A 15953-nucleotide genomic window follows, 5' to 3' on the forward strand; every position below is an offset into this window, starting at 1 on the left:
TAAAATATCATAGAGACCCATATATCATAGATTTTTTTTTTGTGAACTTGGTATAGATCATGTGATTAGATAAAAATTAATTAAATTTTAATTTAATTGGTATAATATTGTTATTGGCATAAAAAGAGGAAAAATATTTATTTTCACAAATTCAACCACTTTAATAAAATTTAAAATTTTTCTCTTACATCCAAAAAGATTTTCAAATATTTTTATTACTTTTAATAATAATATTTAAAAATATTATATTATATTATTTTTCATCCATGAGTGAGTGAAACAATATTATTTGGATATATTTGAAGTAAATTCTAGATATTCTTGTTGTAAATAATCCCAACAAAGTAAAGACGGAGTTAGGACTTTAAGAAATCCAATTAGGTTGGTTTAAAAATATAGCTTTTTTGCAATGATTAAATTTTGATGTTTTTAATTCCTTTTTATGTTTTTTTGATCATTCGTGTCTTTTTTGAAGTGGCAATGCTTTAAGAAAAGGTGAAGATTTCAATATTAATATAAAAATTTTAATAATATACTTAAGATTAATTAAAAAACCTAAACATCAAATAATCTTCTCGATTCATTTTTAAAGAAATAAAAATTTCACTATATTCGAAATATAAAATAAAAATATGTATTTAATACACCAAACAAAATTTATAAAATAACGACTCAATTATCGTATTTCATTTTTAACAATATTAGATCAGGTCTGGAACTAAATTAAAATTTTATAATTATTTATTTTATATAAAATAACTGGAATTATTTTATTTATTTGTAAGCTCTTCCACGAAAGCTTTAATGTTGTTATATGAAGTCCCTCCTTCCTCCACAGCTTCTTTAGCCAAATCCTTCCATTTCTTGGCATTCTTTCTAATTTCTTCACCTCCCATCACCATTTCCAAGCATCTTTTTATCTCACCAGCTTCAACCATTCCATCTTCATTCTGTCTTAGACGTACACCTGTTTTCCATACATCTTGGACGAGCTTGGAATTGGTTCCTTGGTCTACCCATTGAGGAAATGTCACCATAGGTACCCCTGAAACCAAGCTTTCGAACGTCGAGTTCCACCCACCGTGTGTTAAAAAACATCCGATCGATGGGTGGGAAAGAACTTGCACTTGTGAGCACCATGGCACTATCATCCCTATCTTTTTCAGTTCATTTAACCTACTCAATGAATCCTTTTCTTGTTCATCAGTACTTTCCCTTATCACCCACAAAAATGGACGCCCAGTTTCAAGCAACCCCTTCGCGAGTAGCTCCATTTGTGGTTTAGCCAATGTGGAAAGGCTCCCAAATGCGACATAAATGACTGATGTTTCAGGCTTTGTGTTGAGCCATTCCATTTCTTTATGCTCTTTTGTGACCTTGAAAAGATCACCTCCCATGGATGTTTCAGCAAGGTTTGGCATTAGTGGTCCGATTCCGACCATACTGTACCACTTGTCAGCCGCTTTTATGGCTTCAGTTTCTAATAGGTCGAACGTGTTAACTAAAACTCTGGGGTTGGTAAAACTCTGGGGTTGGTCTCTTGGTCAAGAACTTGTACATGTTCTTTCATGGTTAAGAGTGGCATAGCTTGTGGATTGGACGGGATGAAAAAGGAAGGTAAATCATGGCGAGAAAGCGGTGGCAGCCCCGGCATCTGAACTGTAAACGTGGGGTCATCGATGTTTTTGGTAATGATCTCATCGTATCCCTTGAAGTAATGGTAACAGATGTTCAAAAGAGAAGCAGGTTGGAACCAGAGGAGGGTGGCTGGGATGTGAAACTCACGAGCCACCGTTGCCACCCAAGGGAGAAGAGTACAGTAAACAATGGAAGTGAACCTAGTGCCTTGATCAGCAAGAAACTCTCTCAAGGATTGAGTACCGTGACGCTTTGTCTCGGACAGGTAATGATTCGTGTCACCGGAAAGTTGAAAGGCATGGTCATAGCCGTCGGAGTAATAGGCGTAGGACAAGCCATGGACAGGTGAAGCTTTGTTGAATTGGTGAATCATGGAAGAAACCGACATCAACGTGACGTGGACACCACTGTTGATGAGTTTATTTGCAAATTGAAGGGAAGGGTTAATGTGGCCTTGAGAAGCGAAAGTTACTAAGAGGACTTGGGGGGGTTGTTGTTGTTGGTCCGCCATTGAAGGACAGATGATGAGTCGGTATTCTAGTTATAACTTGACAGTTAATGGAATGAGGATAATTGCAGAGGCTGCTATGGGTTCTTATACACACCAAAAAAAGAAGAAGTAATAATTGGAGTTGAAAATGTGACGTTTGCGGTGACGCCCCGCTCAATTGAAAATGCTTTTTAAGTTAAAATAGTCTGTACATATATATATATACACGAAAGGTTTCGAAGATTGGATTATGCATTTCATTCATCCCCTGGCATTTGTGAAAAGTACGAGGATACGACGATTCACAAGTTTGTAGCCAAGTTTAGTGATAATCGCGTGTATCCTCTATTATTTCTTCATTCTTAAAATATTTATCATATAAAAATGTAAAATTAAAATAATTTTACACAAATATATTAATAGAGATAATACATATAAAATAGAGAATTTGATTGTGCAACAATATTTATTATTATGAACCTTACCAATGGACAAGTTATGGGATTAGAATCTTTAAGAGGCTGCTATGGTTTTCTTTTTATAATACACAATTGGAATTGAGAATTGACGTTTGCGATGATGCAGCCGCCGGGCAATGCCTTCTGTAAAGTGGGTGATGCTGAAATACACACAATCCAATCTGATTCAGAATTGGTGAAATTCAATGTTATTACTAACTTCAAACTTTATATTTTTAAATTACAACATAATCCACACCAAACCACTGCTCACTTAAGTACACAACTTTCTAATTCACTTCAATTTCAAATTTTATAAATTATAGGGATTAAATTTGATAAAATTAGGACATAAATACTAAATTTACAATCTAAGGATAGTGCAGGGACTAATAACAGAATTTAACTTCTCTGAATTAATATTTCGAGGGTAAAACACTTCTCTAGTCTCTCTTAATTTTGAAACTGTCAATTAGTCTCTCTTTCGTCAATTGTGTATAATTTTGATATAGTAACAATTTTATCCCTCAATGTTTACATATATATATATTTTTAATTTGAGTTTGATTTTAAAAAATTCAACAAATTTAATCTCAAACATTTACATATTTGCAAAAATATTGTGGGTTAAATTTATTAACCCACAATATATATATTTTGATATAGTAACAAATTTATCCCTCAATGTTTACATATATATATATTTTTAATTTGAGTTTGATTTTAAAAAATTCAACAAATTTAATCTCAAACATTTACATATTTGCAAAAATATTGTGGGTTAAATTTATTAAATTATGATCAAATTGATAGAATGTGTAAATTATCAGAGCTAAATTTGTTATTATACTAGTCAAATTCATGTAAAATTGTTTAAAAATATTATTGCTTTTATTAATTGTCCTTAGTTGCTTACTTTCAAAATTTACAGGATTAAATTATTTTCATCTTTTTTTTCGAGGGATCAATTTGTTTAATATTAAAATTAAGAGGACCGGAGCGTATGTTAACATATCCTTCAACAGAAACACGCCACGTATTGAAACGCCGGTTCTAGCAAGTTGGAAAAGGCGGGCGGGTTCTACACTCCTCTAACAACCAACCACCATTTTCAATCCTACTTAGTTTAGCGTTCCAAGTAACTCTCCCTCCCACTCTTACCTTTCAAGCCCGTAAAGTCATGAGCTTGGTTCTGGAACCTCCGCCTCCACCTCTATCCAAATCCAAAACCGGTGCTCCGCTCAAACGCTGCTTCACCTCCATCCGCACCGCGTTATCTCCGCCAAACCATCGATTCAGAGCCTCTCGTTTTCCACTTCATCCGACTTCCAGCTCTAGACCAACTGTTACTGTGGTTCTAAAGACGGAGAAGGAAAAAAATGCGGTGACGGAGCAAAAAGACCCGCCGGTAAGGATTGTGGCAGTGGTCGGCCAAGGAAGCGTCAGCCCATTAAAATGCACCCCCTGGGAGGAGGTTATGATGCACACCGTAAGTGTTACTATTTTTTACTTGATATTTTCTTCAAATTCATTTTTTTTTCGTTCTCATTTTACTTTTTGTTTAAGATTTTGAAAGTTATTTGGAAAATCTTTTTTTTCATATAGATTTAAAATTTCGACAAAAAAATAAAGAAAAAAAGAGTCTATGATTTTACAATTTTACTAACATTGATAGTAAATTAATTTAGTGTAGCAAAACTTGCAATTGAACCTAAAAAGCTATCAGTTTATTTTGTAGTGTTGCATTTACATTAATGGACTTTTTTATTGAGCAACTGGAATTTTGATAGTGCTATTTTGGGAATTATATATGGTTTCTTGATTGTTTATGCTACTGATCAGGCAAAAAGATTGAAATGGGTGGATGAAGGATATGAAATGGTTGTTTTCCCTGACAATTTCCATCAATCTAATGATCAAACAGCCATGGATCTGCAAAAGGAATTGGCTTGTGCAGATATTTTGCTAGTTGTAGCTGTTACTAATCAAGACTCGGTGAAATGGATTGGGACAAATAGCGGAAACATCCCTAACGTAATCTGCTTTGAATCCGATCCGGGTTTGGTTAACAAATTAGGAGGCTCTTATGTCCACAGTGAAATGAAAGGAAGTATCTTTGACAAATTGGTGGGAATTTCTCAACTGAAGAAAACAGATGAAACAAAGGAAGTTGTGCAAACCGTATCGGAGGCATGGGACCGGTGTAATTCTGACGATATAAGGTTCTGTTTGTTGGTTATTATCAATGCTTATATTCAGCCAGTCCCGGTCTTGAAGAACTTGAGATCAAAGGGCTTTTCAACCCTGAACTGTATGGTGAAGAATTGTGGACCTCAGATATTGGATTGTCTTATGGATCCGAATTGTAGGAAAGCACTTCAATGCTTGAACAAATGCAGCCCTGTAGATCAGGTGTGTAATTATCGGTGTATTGCTTCATTTGAAAGTCCGAAACTAGAAGCATTTTCTCTGTGTGTTCTTCAGAAAAACAATTGTCTTGATTTAGATGCGAAGATCCCCGAAAAGCCGTACGTGCAGCCTATGCTTAAGTTTCGAGGGAAGGACTTGTGCCATGAAACCGCCAAAGATTTATTTGTTGGTTGGTTGGGGAGTTTGGATTGGAGTTGGCGAGTCGTAGCAGGACAGAACCCAGCCTATGATCAGTTCCCATGTCAGTACCAGCTATTTTACAGGGGAAAGGCGAAGGGATCGTTTTGGTACGAGCCAGTTTTTCAGGTTAAAACTTTAGAAGGAGAATTGGTTTGGAGGCGTCGTAAATATCGAGTCAAGAGAGCAAACGTTCCAGGGACATTTTACTTCAGTGTCTTGGATAACGGGGTTGTTTCGAACGAGTATTGGACAATCGTAGATGTATCAGAAAATTTTAGCTGGGGTCTGTTCCATTACCATGGGGCAGCACGAGTGGCCGGACAATCGTATACTGGAGCAGTGCTGGTTAGTCCGGATGGGACATACCCTAAACAGACACAGAACAACAGATTATCTTCAGCTTTGGAGAAATGTGGAATTAAGGAATGGGAATTATATACGGTTGATAACTGTGCATGCCAAGATCCTCCATTAGGAATTCCAGAAGGTTCAAGTTTACATTCAATGGTTGATGCAAAAGACCAGAGCTGGAGCTCAGTTTAAGGATGGCCTAATGTTCATGAATTCCTAGAGTGAATAGGTGAGTTTCGAAGTTAGAATGTGATATTTTGATTTTTTCATTTTTAATACCTGAAACTAAATTTTAAAGTCTTTCACTAACAGTTGATAGAGGCGTTCCATATAGAACCACCCTCCAAAAATAGGCGTATGCCGCTAAGAGCCGCGAGCACACGGTATTCTTTAGTAAAAGGCGAAAGAATAGTTCGCTTTGTGCTCACCGCACGGCTCCTTGATTTTTATATCTCCATTAGCTCTTTAATTTATGGAAGTGGGTTGGGATGCTGTTTTATGTATTGAGGCGATGTGGGATCCTTTTCCTCCAATTTCGACTGTTTTTAGGGTTTAGGGGCCTGCAGTTCTCCACTCCTCTGCTAAATTTCACACTTTTCTATAACGTTTTCCTCTCATTTTTTAATCCTCTAATTTTATAAGCTAATATGGTACAATAAATTCCTAATCCTATGTTTGTTTTTATTGGATTTTTGTCTTGTTTGAATAAATATATCTCCTACTTTTCTTTGAAATATTTAGATTTTGAAATGAATGTAATCTTTTACTTAAATTATTTTGTTAATTTAATAAAATGTTTCTCAGAAATAAATAAATAAAAGAATTTAAACCTATAGATTTTAGCAAAGTTTGCCTGTACGCCATTTCCTCCGGGATAATATAATTTTTTGCACTTAAACTTGACAATTAAATTTATTTTAGTGTATTTTTTTTAATTTATTTTGATACTTAAACTTGAGTTAGATTCATTTTGGTTCCTAAATTTAAAAATATATATAAGTGTGATGATATGGCACAATCTCATTGTGCCACATCATTACTTGAAAATTAAAAAATATAAAAAATTTTAAATAATGACGTGGTATAATTGCTAGATCAATAATAATCAATTAATTAATTAATTAAAATTTTATAAACAATTTATTAAATTGGTTCAACCACTTTGTTCGAACTAATATATCAGTCTATTTTTAGTTCAATAGGCCCAACTAATCAGTCTTGAATCTAATTGACAAGTTCAAGTATAAAAATGAATAAAAAATATAAAAATACTAAAATAGACTTAATTATTAAGTTAAATGGCTAAAAATTGTATTATCCCTAAGAATTAACATCTTTAGTGCCAAAGAAGCAAATGTAAGTGTTAACTATTAAGTGATAAATGATTTTTATTGGTATTAAATTTCCCTGGACAACCAACCCTTCTATCCGTTGATATAAGAAGGCAAATGCGAGCTAGTATATGTAATTTGTAAAAATATGGTTCTGTAGTCTTAGCCTATAGAGATGGGTGTATGGAGGCTAACATATCCATGGCATTAGCAGTTTGTGAAGCTTTTTCATGGCTAAAGGAGAAGAGGGTCGCTGCTGTCATCGTAGAAACGTATCATTCAAGTTGTATAAGTTTGTAATAATCCAACAGAAGACGAATTTGAATTGGGTCTAGTGGCTAATAATGATTGTTTTGGATTGTAAAATACTATACTAAACTAAAGAACAATTTGATAAAATTGAATTTACTTAGAAATCTTTTTAGTATGCATATCTGCCTTCATCAATTAAACATATGATGTTTATATATTTGAAAATGAATAATTGCTCCTAACCAATTATACACCAGACTCAGCAACTGACTAATAACAAACTAACAGTCCCTAATCTCTTTACTCTAACATTCATCCAGCTTCTCAAGGGGTAAGACTTGAAGTAAACTTCGAAACCGAGCAAAATTAGAGAAGGATAATGGTTTAGTAAGAATATCTGCAACCTGGTCACATGCTGGTACTTCATCAACCATAAAGGAGCCACTAGCCACATTTTCACGAACAAAAAATAAGTCAAGTTCGACATGTTTAAATTTGGAGTGTAACACTGGATTAGCAGTAACAGCAACTATACTGGAATTATCACACCAAATAGCAGGAGGATCAGTAGAACCGATTTGTAATTCTGTAAGTAGAGAAACTAGCCACGCAACATCACTAGTAGTTGTAGCCAACTTCTATATTCAGCCTCAGCTGTAGAGCAAGAAACAACTTGCTGCTTTTTAGAGACAGGTGTATGACCAAAGTAGACGTAATAGCCTGTAGTGGACCGACGGTCATCAAAATCTAGGCCTCAGTTGGCATCTGCATAACCCACTAAAGATTGTTTGTCAGATCGACAAAACACTAGCCCATAACTAATAGTGCCATGTAAATACCTCAATATACGTTTTAACGCTACCATATGAACTGTAGTAGGGGCATGCATGAATTGACACACATGATTTACTGCATATGCAATATCTGGCCGGGTTAAAACCACGTATTGAAGAGCTCCAGCAAGACTTCTATATTCAGTAGGGTCAGCAAGACGAGTACCCTCATCTTTAGATAATGTAGAAGAACTAATCATTGGCGTATGAACACTTTTTTGCATTAGCCGGAGAACACCTGTCAATAAGATCCTGAATGTATTTGCACTAACATAAGTGGAGACTACTAGTAGATGATCAACTGACTTTAACACCTAAAAAATAATGAAGATCATCCAAATCCTTTAGGGAAAATTCGTTATGCAGTTGCTGAACAAAACAGTTTATCTCATCAGTCAAGCATCCAGTAATAATAATACCATCCACATAAATCAAGACATAAATGATGGACTTGGTTGCAACTTTAACAAACAAGGAAGCATCAGATTTAGCCAAGAAAAATCTATTAGAGATAAGAAATTGCTTTAATTTATCAAACTAGGCACGTGGAGCTTTGTAACAACCTAATTTTTAGTGGTGTCAGAAATAGTGCTTCGAGACTACTAAAATCTGACAAGTGAGCTCATAAATTTTATTAGTTAGTGTTTATGAGCTAATTGAGAATTTAAGAAAGCTAAGAATTAGTGATTTGTGTTTTAGAAGGAATTATTAGGTTAAGTGATTTTGAAAATGAGGTATTGAGACCTTGATTTCATAAATCGAGTTGTAAATATTTTTATAAATATTTACGGAGTATTACTGAGATAGTAGTAAAATTTCGTTAGAAAATTTTAACGTTTTCATAATTAATTAAATAAAAAGGACTAAATTGTAAAAAAAACTATAAATTTGGGGTAAATCTGTAATTTCAAAAATTGAAGGGTATAAATTGTAACGTGAAATGAGGCTAAAATATGTGCTAATGGATGAATAATTTTATATTTTAGATTAAGAGCCCAAAGAAAATCATGGAAAAGAGAAATTATTTGAATAGTTCCTCAGCTACAACAAATTTTACAAATTAGCCAAGGTAAGTTCGTATGGTTAAACTTTAATGTTAAATGTTAAATTGATAAATGATATTATGTAATTGTTCATGTTATTTGTTGAAAATAAAATTATTGTTAAAATCACAAAATTGAAGTGAATTTTCAAAGTGAACGGGACGCGGGATTGGGTACAATCGTTCAGTATAAAAGAGGAATTGACAGCAAATTATCCAAGTAAACCGGGGTTCAGCATTTGTTGCAAACTCCCATGTTTGCTTTCATTTTAGTTCTCATGAGCTTCAGTTAACTCATATGAGTTTCTGTTTAACCCTAATGGGTTTCTGTTTAGCTCTTTCGAGCTTCAGTTTAACCATATGGGTTTCCGTTCAGCTCCTATGAGCTTCCGTTCAACCTTCATGGGTTTCTGTTTAGCACTCATGTGCTTCTGTTCAGCCTTCAGGCCTCTATATACGATGTACTCATACCCATAAGACGTTCTCCAATTTGACAAAAGTTGGTAAGTGACATTAGGAATTCATGATTGAAGATTTAAAGTTATTATTGATAATGATCTGAAATAAGTGAATTCATCGATTGAAGTTGTGTTTGGTAGGAATTATATATTGAATGATTTATTTGAATAATTGGTTATAGTATGTTCGGTAAGATTTATGTTTAAAGCCAACGAACTTAATAAGCTTCATTAAGCTTACTCGTGTTGTTTAATGTTCTTTGTAGATTAGCATGAGATCGGTAGATCGGATCAACACATCAAGCTACACTATCCAGACTACTCTGGTAGATTTTGTTGTACATTTTATGGTTTATATGGCATGTATAAGGATGGATTAAAAAGGGTTAAACTTGTATGTATAATTATGATTGTTAGTTAAGTACATATGAGTGTTTGTATGTATGTAAATAAAATTAGGCTTTGGTAAATAATGAATGAAGTTAGTTTGTGAAATTTAAACATTTGATTTATGGGTCAATTTATTATGTCAAATACATGTTTTGGTTTGAATTGGTTGCTTGGTTGAGAGATATTTGTGTATTTCAATGTTGAGTGCAGGTGGATAATAAAAGGGTGAGAAAAATGGCCTTAAAATGGCCTAGTTTCGTCCACATGGGCAGAGACACGGGCGTACGTCTCAGCCGTGTGTCACACACGGCTTGGTGTATGGGTGTGTAGTTTGGCCGTGTATCACCTGCACCTTAAAATCACAAAACAGAATCTGTGTGACCCATGCACTTCACACACGGCCTAACACACGGGCATGTGGTTAGCCATGTGACCCAAGTCAGCAGCTACCCTAATTTGGAAACAACCTAAGACACAGACGTGTCTCCTAGCCGTGTGAGCCACACGGTTGGCCACAAGGGTGTATGTCCCCTGCTCTTAAGAAAAATTTTAAGATTTTGGGAAAAATTTCCTAAGTGTTTGATTTAGTTCCGATTCACTTCTATTGTGTATTTTGGGCCTCGATGACCCATCTAAGGGAAAATATGAGTGTATTATGATTGATTCTTAATATGAGTAATAAAGTTGTGAAATGTCTATATTTAATTCGTAAAGTTCGGTAATGCTCCGCAACCCTATTTTGGCGACGGATAAAGGTTAGGGGTATTACATTTATTGGTATTAGAGCTTCGGTTTAGCCGATTCTCGAAATGAATATTATGTACAAAGTGTCTGAAAATACATGCCATATAAATCTGTGATAGTGTGATATGTACAATCCGGTCTAATATTTGTTTTTCTTATAGATTGTAAAGATGTCTGATAGATCTGAACATGTTGAACATGATGAAGCTAATAGCAGAGTACAAATATCTGAACACGAGACAAGTAGTAGTGTTTCAATTTTTTCGATGCAAGAACAACAACTCAAAAATATGTTTTATGGGTTTATGAACAAATGGTTTAATGAGATGATGTAAGAAAGAAATCAGGCTCAGCAACCTCCCCCCTCTACTGTTCGATTGTACATCCACCTCTTTTAGTAACTGAATTCAGTAAACGTACTTCAGTAGAAAAACTCAGAAAATTTGGAGCCGAAGATTTCAGGGCAGGACAGATGATGACCCGGTCAAATTTGAGAATTGGCTTCAAAATACAATAAGAGTTTTTAGAGAAATGGCTTGTTCCCTAGATGATTATTTGATATATGTTGTTTCTTTATTAAAAGAGGAAGCTTATAATTGGTAGATGACTGTAGAAGTTGTGGTACCGGAAGAGAAAATTTCTTGGGAATTCTTTCAGAATGAATTTAAAAAGAAATATGTTGGCAAGAGGTATATGGATAAAAAGAAAAGAGAATTTATCGATCTATGACAAGAAAATCGACCAGTAGCTGAATATAAGAGAGAATTTGTATATCTCAGAAAATATGCTCGTGAAATTGTACCAACCGAAGAGGAAATATGTATCCGTTTTGAGGAGGGATTAAATGATGAAATTAGAATGTTGATTGAGGGTACAGAAATACGGGAATTTGTTGTTCTGTCAGATCATGCTCAGAAAATGGAAGAAGTATATAACAGAAAAATGTAACGAGAGAGACGAAATAAAGAATCTTACAAAAGAAGCTCCTCCAAATCATTTTCAACATTTCCGGCTAAAAAACCTAGAAAGGAGTCCAATCGAGCCACTTCAATGTCTAAGTGATCAAATAAGAACATGGCGACTCAACAAGATTTTGGAGTAACTATTAGACCTACAGCTAGTGTGGGTAGTGTACAGAATGTCCCTATAATTAAATGCAAATATTATGGAAAGTATCATCCGGGTGAATGTAGAGGCAAAATGGGAGCTTGTTATAAATGCGGAGCCACTGACCATTTCATTCGAGACTGTCCTCAATGCAAAAAGAAGAAGATGAACAAAAAGAAAAATAATTAGCCACTTTCCAAAGAAGTAAACGTTCAGGCCAAAGTAGTGCTACTGGGGCTACCCGTTCGAATATGAGAGATAAAGCTGTTTGGTTAGAGCCTAAGGCACCTACACGTGCTTATGCTATCCGAGCTAGAAAGGAAGCAACAACTCCAGTCGTAATTGCTGGAATTTTCTATCTTTTCGATATTACTGTATATGCATTGATTGACTCTGGGTCTACACATTCTTATGTTTGCACTGCATTAGCATCAGAAAAGAAATTGTTTGTTGAACCCACTGATTATGATGTTCAAGTCACTAATCCATTAGGTCAAAGTGTGATAGTTAATGTAATGTGTCGAAATTGTCCACTAAAAGTGAAAGGCTGTGAATTCCCTGCTAAATTGATATTGTTACCCTTTCAAGAATTCGATGTTATTCTGGGAATGGATTGGTTAACAAAGCATGATGCAGTAGTAAACTGTAAAGAGAAAAGGATTAATCTGAAAGGTTAGACAGGGAAAGTGATTACTGTTGAGTCTGCTAATCCGAAAGAAATTGTTAGAATTATTTCAGCATTTTTAGCCTAGAAATTAATGCGAAAAGGTAACGAGGAATTTTTAGCCTGTATTCTTGATACTCGGGGTTCTGAATCAAAGTTAGAACAGTTACCAGTTGTTAATGAATTTATTGATGTATTTTTTGAGGAATTACCTGATTTACCACCTAATTGTGAATTGAGTTTGTAATTGATGTGGTTTCGGAAACAGCTCCAATATCAGTAACACCATACCGTATGGCACCAGCTGAGTTAAAAGAATTAAAGTCACAGTTGTAAGATTTATTAGACAAAGGATTCATTAGACCGAGTATGTCTCCTTAGGGTGCACCTGTCTTATTTGTGAAAAAGAAAGATGGTTCTTTGAGACTGTGTATAGACTACAGACATTTGGACAAGGTCACAATTAAAAATAAATACCCTTTGCCACATATTGACGATTTTTTGATCAGCTGAATGATGCTGCAGTATTTTCGAAGATAGACCTCAAATTCGGGTATTATTAGTTGAAAGTTAAAGAATGTGATGTGCCAAAGACTGCTTTCAGAACTCGGTATGGTCATTATGAATTTCTAATAATGTCATTCGGCTTGACTAATGCGCCTACTGCTTTCATGGATTTAATGAATCAAATTTTTCAACCTTATTTAGATAGATTTATGGTTGTGTTTATCGATGATATATTGATCTATTCTAAGACAAAATCGCAACACTTAAGAATTGTGCTACAGATTTTGAGAGAAAAACAGTTGTATGCAAAGTTTAATAAATGTGAATTTTGGCTATACAAGGTTAGATTTCCAGGCTATATTGTGGCAGCTGAAGGGATTCGTGTGGATTCGAGCAAAGTATCTGCAGTGGTGAATTGGAAAATTCCAAAAAATATAACAGAAGTGCAAAGTTTTCAGGATTAGTAAGATACTATTGACGTTTTGTCAAGAATTTTTTGATGATTGCTTCATTGTTAACCTGACTATTATAGAAGAATATTGAATTTGTGTGGTCTAATGAGTGTCAACAGAGTTTTGATCATTTGAAGAAGATGTTGACAGAGGCTCTAATTTTAACCCAGCCAGAATCGAGTATACCGTATGTTATTTATAACGACGCGTCTCTAAATGGTTTGGGTTGTGTATTAATGTAGTCGGGAAAAGTACTAGCCAATGCTTTTCGGCAGTTAAAACTGCACGAGAGAAATTATCCTACACATGATCTTGAGTTAGCTGCAATTGTGTTTGCTTTAAAAATCTAGATACACTATTTATATAGTAAGAAATGCTATGTGTATATAGATCACAAGAGTTTGAAGTATTTGATGACTCAGAAAGAGATGAACTTGAGATAGAGACAATGGTTAGAGTTGCTCAAAGATTATGATTTGGTTATTGATTATCACCCAAGAAAGGCTAATGTAGTTGCAGATGCACTTAGTCAAAAATCGTCACTATTTGCATTTCGGGGGATGAACGCTCATTTATTTCTTAATGAAGATGATTCTGTATTAGCAGAATTGAGAGCAAAACCTGTGTTTCTTCAGCGAATTCGAGAGTTGCAAGATGATGATCCAAAATTAGTGTTGAAGAGACAGATGGTTCGGGACAATTTGAGTTCAGAGTATACCATTGATGATAGTGGTATGTTGTATTATCGTAACACAATTTATGTTCCGAATAATTCAGACTTGAAAAATGACATTCTTTCTGAAGCTCACAGTAGTATGTATTCTATTCATCCGGGTAGCACGAGAATATATTGTAATTTAAAAAAGATGTATTGGTGGCCTAGTATGAAATGGGAAATCTATGAGTTTGTTGAAATATGTCTGATTTGTCAATACGTCAAAGCAGAACATCAGGTACCAACAGGTTTGTTGCAACCTGTCATGATTCCTAAATGGAAGTAGGAGCATGTCACTAGGGATTTTGTATCTGGATTGCCTATGAATCAAAGAAAGAAAGATTTGATCTGAGTGATTATGGATAGATTGACTAAGTCAGCACATTTTATTTTAGTCAGAACAGATTTTTCACTCGAGAAGTTAGCAGAATTATATATGTCTGAGATTGTAATACTGTAATGACCCAAAATTTACGGGCATCGGAAAAGTACAATATCGAGCCTCCGTCTTAGTAAATCGAGTTTGAAAATAATTATTAAAAATATTTATGAGTCTAGTGATGTAATTAATTAGGTTTAAATTAGGTGAATTTAGCTTAATTTAGAGTAATTAGTAAAAAGGACTGAATTGAATAAGGTGTAAAAGTTCAATTGTAAAGTAAAAGAAAATAAAAGGGACTAAATAGGTAAATAAGCTAATGGCTTAAGATGAGGCTGCAATACATGGAAAAATCTTAGATTTTTCTTGATTTATGTTATAAAAATATTATTTAATTAAAATATTATAAATTATATTAATTAAACTTAAGATATTATATTATAGGAAATAAATAAAATAAAGATAATTGCATGGTAATAAAATATACATGTGTAATAATCATATTTGTACAATTGTAAATTAAATACTTAATTACTTTTTATTTAAGTAAAAAGATATTTATTATTTATTATAATTATTAAGTTAAAAGATATTTATTAATTAAATAATTATATTATAATATTTTTTTATGATAAATAAATTAAAAATTTGCCAAATGGATGGTGATGATATTGTTCAAATGTACAAAAATATATGTGTACAATTGTAGTATTTATACTTGTTATTAAATAGATATTTATTATAGTGTATTATTATTATTAATTTATTAATTTATAATTTATATTAATTATATTATGAGATTTTTATAGGATGAATAAATAAAAATATGACAAATGTATGATGATGGAATAGTACATGTGTAAAATATGTATTTAAACATTTGTATTATAATGATATATTTTCTTAAATTTTAAGTAAAGATATTTGTATATTATATATTAAATTATTATATTAATAAAAATCTATATTAGTTAAATGTTAAAAGAATATAAAGTAAATAATAAAAAGAAACAAAGCAAAAGGAAAAAAGAAAGAAAGCAGATAACATTTCGAAAGTAGCAGGAAGAAAGAAAGAAAGAAAAATAAAAGGAAAATTAGGATTTTAAAGTTTGAAGTTTAAATAGGTAAGTCAATTAAGTCTTTTTCTTTGTGATTTTGATGTTTTAGAAGCTTTAGAACAAAGTTTTGTTGAAATTAAGTTGAGGTTTTAGAAGTTCTTAGGATTTTTAACGTAGTTTATGTTGAACAAAATGATGAATTAGAGGTTTAATTGAATGAATTTCAAGTTAGAATTGATTAAAGGATTAAATTGTAAAAGAAGCTATAAGTTTTGTGATATGGGGATTAAATTGAAAGAAATTTTAAATTAGGGTTTTATTATGAACACTTGATGGTTAAGTTGAATTTGATAGGAATTTGAATAGAGATGAAATATAAATTGAGTTAGAAAAGTAAATGGGTTAATTAGGATTAAATTGGAATAAGGGTATAAATTGAATAGAAATTCAATTATTATTATCAATTAGTGTTGT

The 15953-nt window shown here is 33.2% G+C and overlaps 1 protein-coding gene, 1 non-coding gene and 1 pseudogene across 2 annotated transcripts; 1 reads left to right on the forward strand and 2 right to left on the reverse strand.

The window, feature by feature from the left end:
* Positions 1-562: 562 nt before the first annotated feature.
* LOC121210197 (crocetin glucosyltransferase, chloroplastic-like) lies at positions 563-2200 on the reverse strand (annotated as a pseudogene).
* A 1422-nt stretch (positions 2201-3622) lies between these two features.
* LOC121210213 (violaxanthin de-epoxidase, chloroplastic) lies at positions 3623-6231 on the forward strand. Its single transcript, XM_041082323.1, has 3 exons — positions 3623-4075; positions 4429-5776; positions 5860-6231. The coding sequence occupies exons 1-2, from the start codon at positions 3767-3769 to the stop codon at positions 5737-5739; spliced, it is 1620 nt and encodes a 539-aa protein (XP_040938257.1). The 5' UTR covers positions 3623-3766; the 3' UTR covers positions 5740-5776; positions 5860-6231.
* LOC121217059 (U5 spliceosomal RNA) lies at positions 5868-5984 on the reverse strand. The gene has a single exon (XR_005913279.1). It is a non-coding gene; the product is annotated as a U5 spliceosomal RNA (small nuclear RNA).
* Positions 6232-15953: the final 9722 nt, after the last annotated feature.

Source organism: Gossypium hirsutum, chromosome A02 (assembly GCF_007990345.1).
Source record: "Gossypium hirsutum isolate 1008001.06 chromosome A02, Gossypium_hirsutum_v2.1, whole genome shotgun sequence".
Lineage (NCBI taxonomy): Eukaryota > Viridiplantae > Streptophyta > Magnoliopsida > Malvales > Malvaceae > Gossypium > Gossypium hirsutum.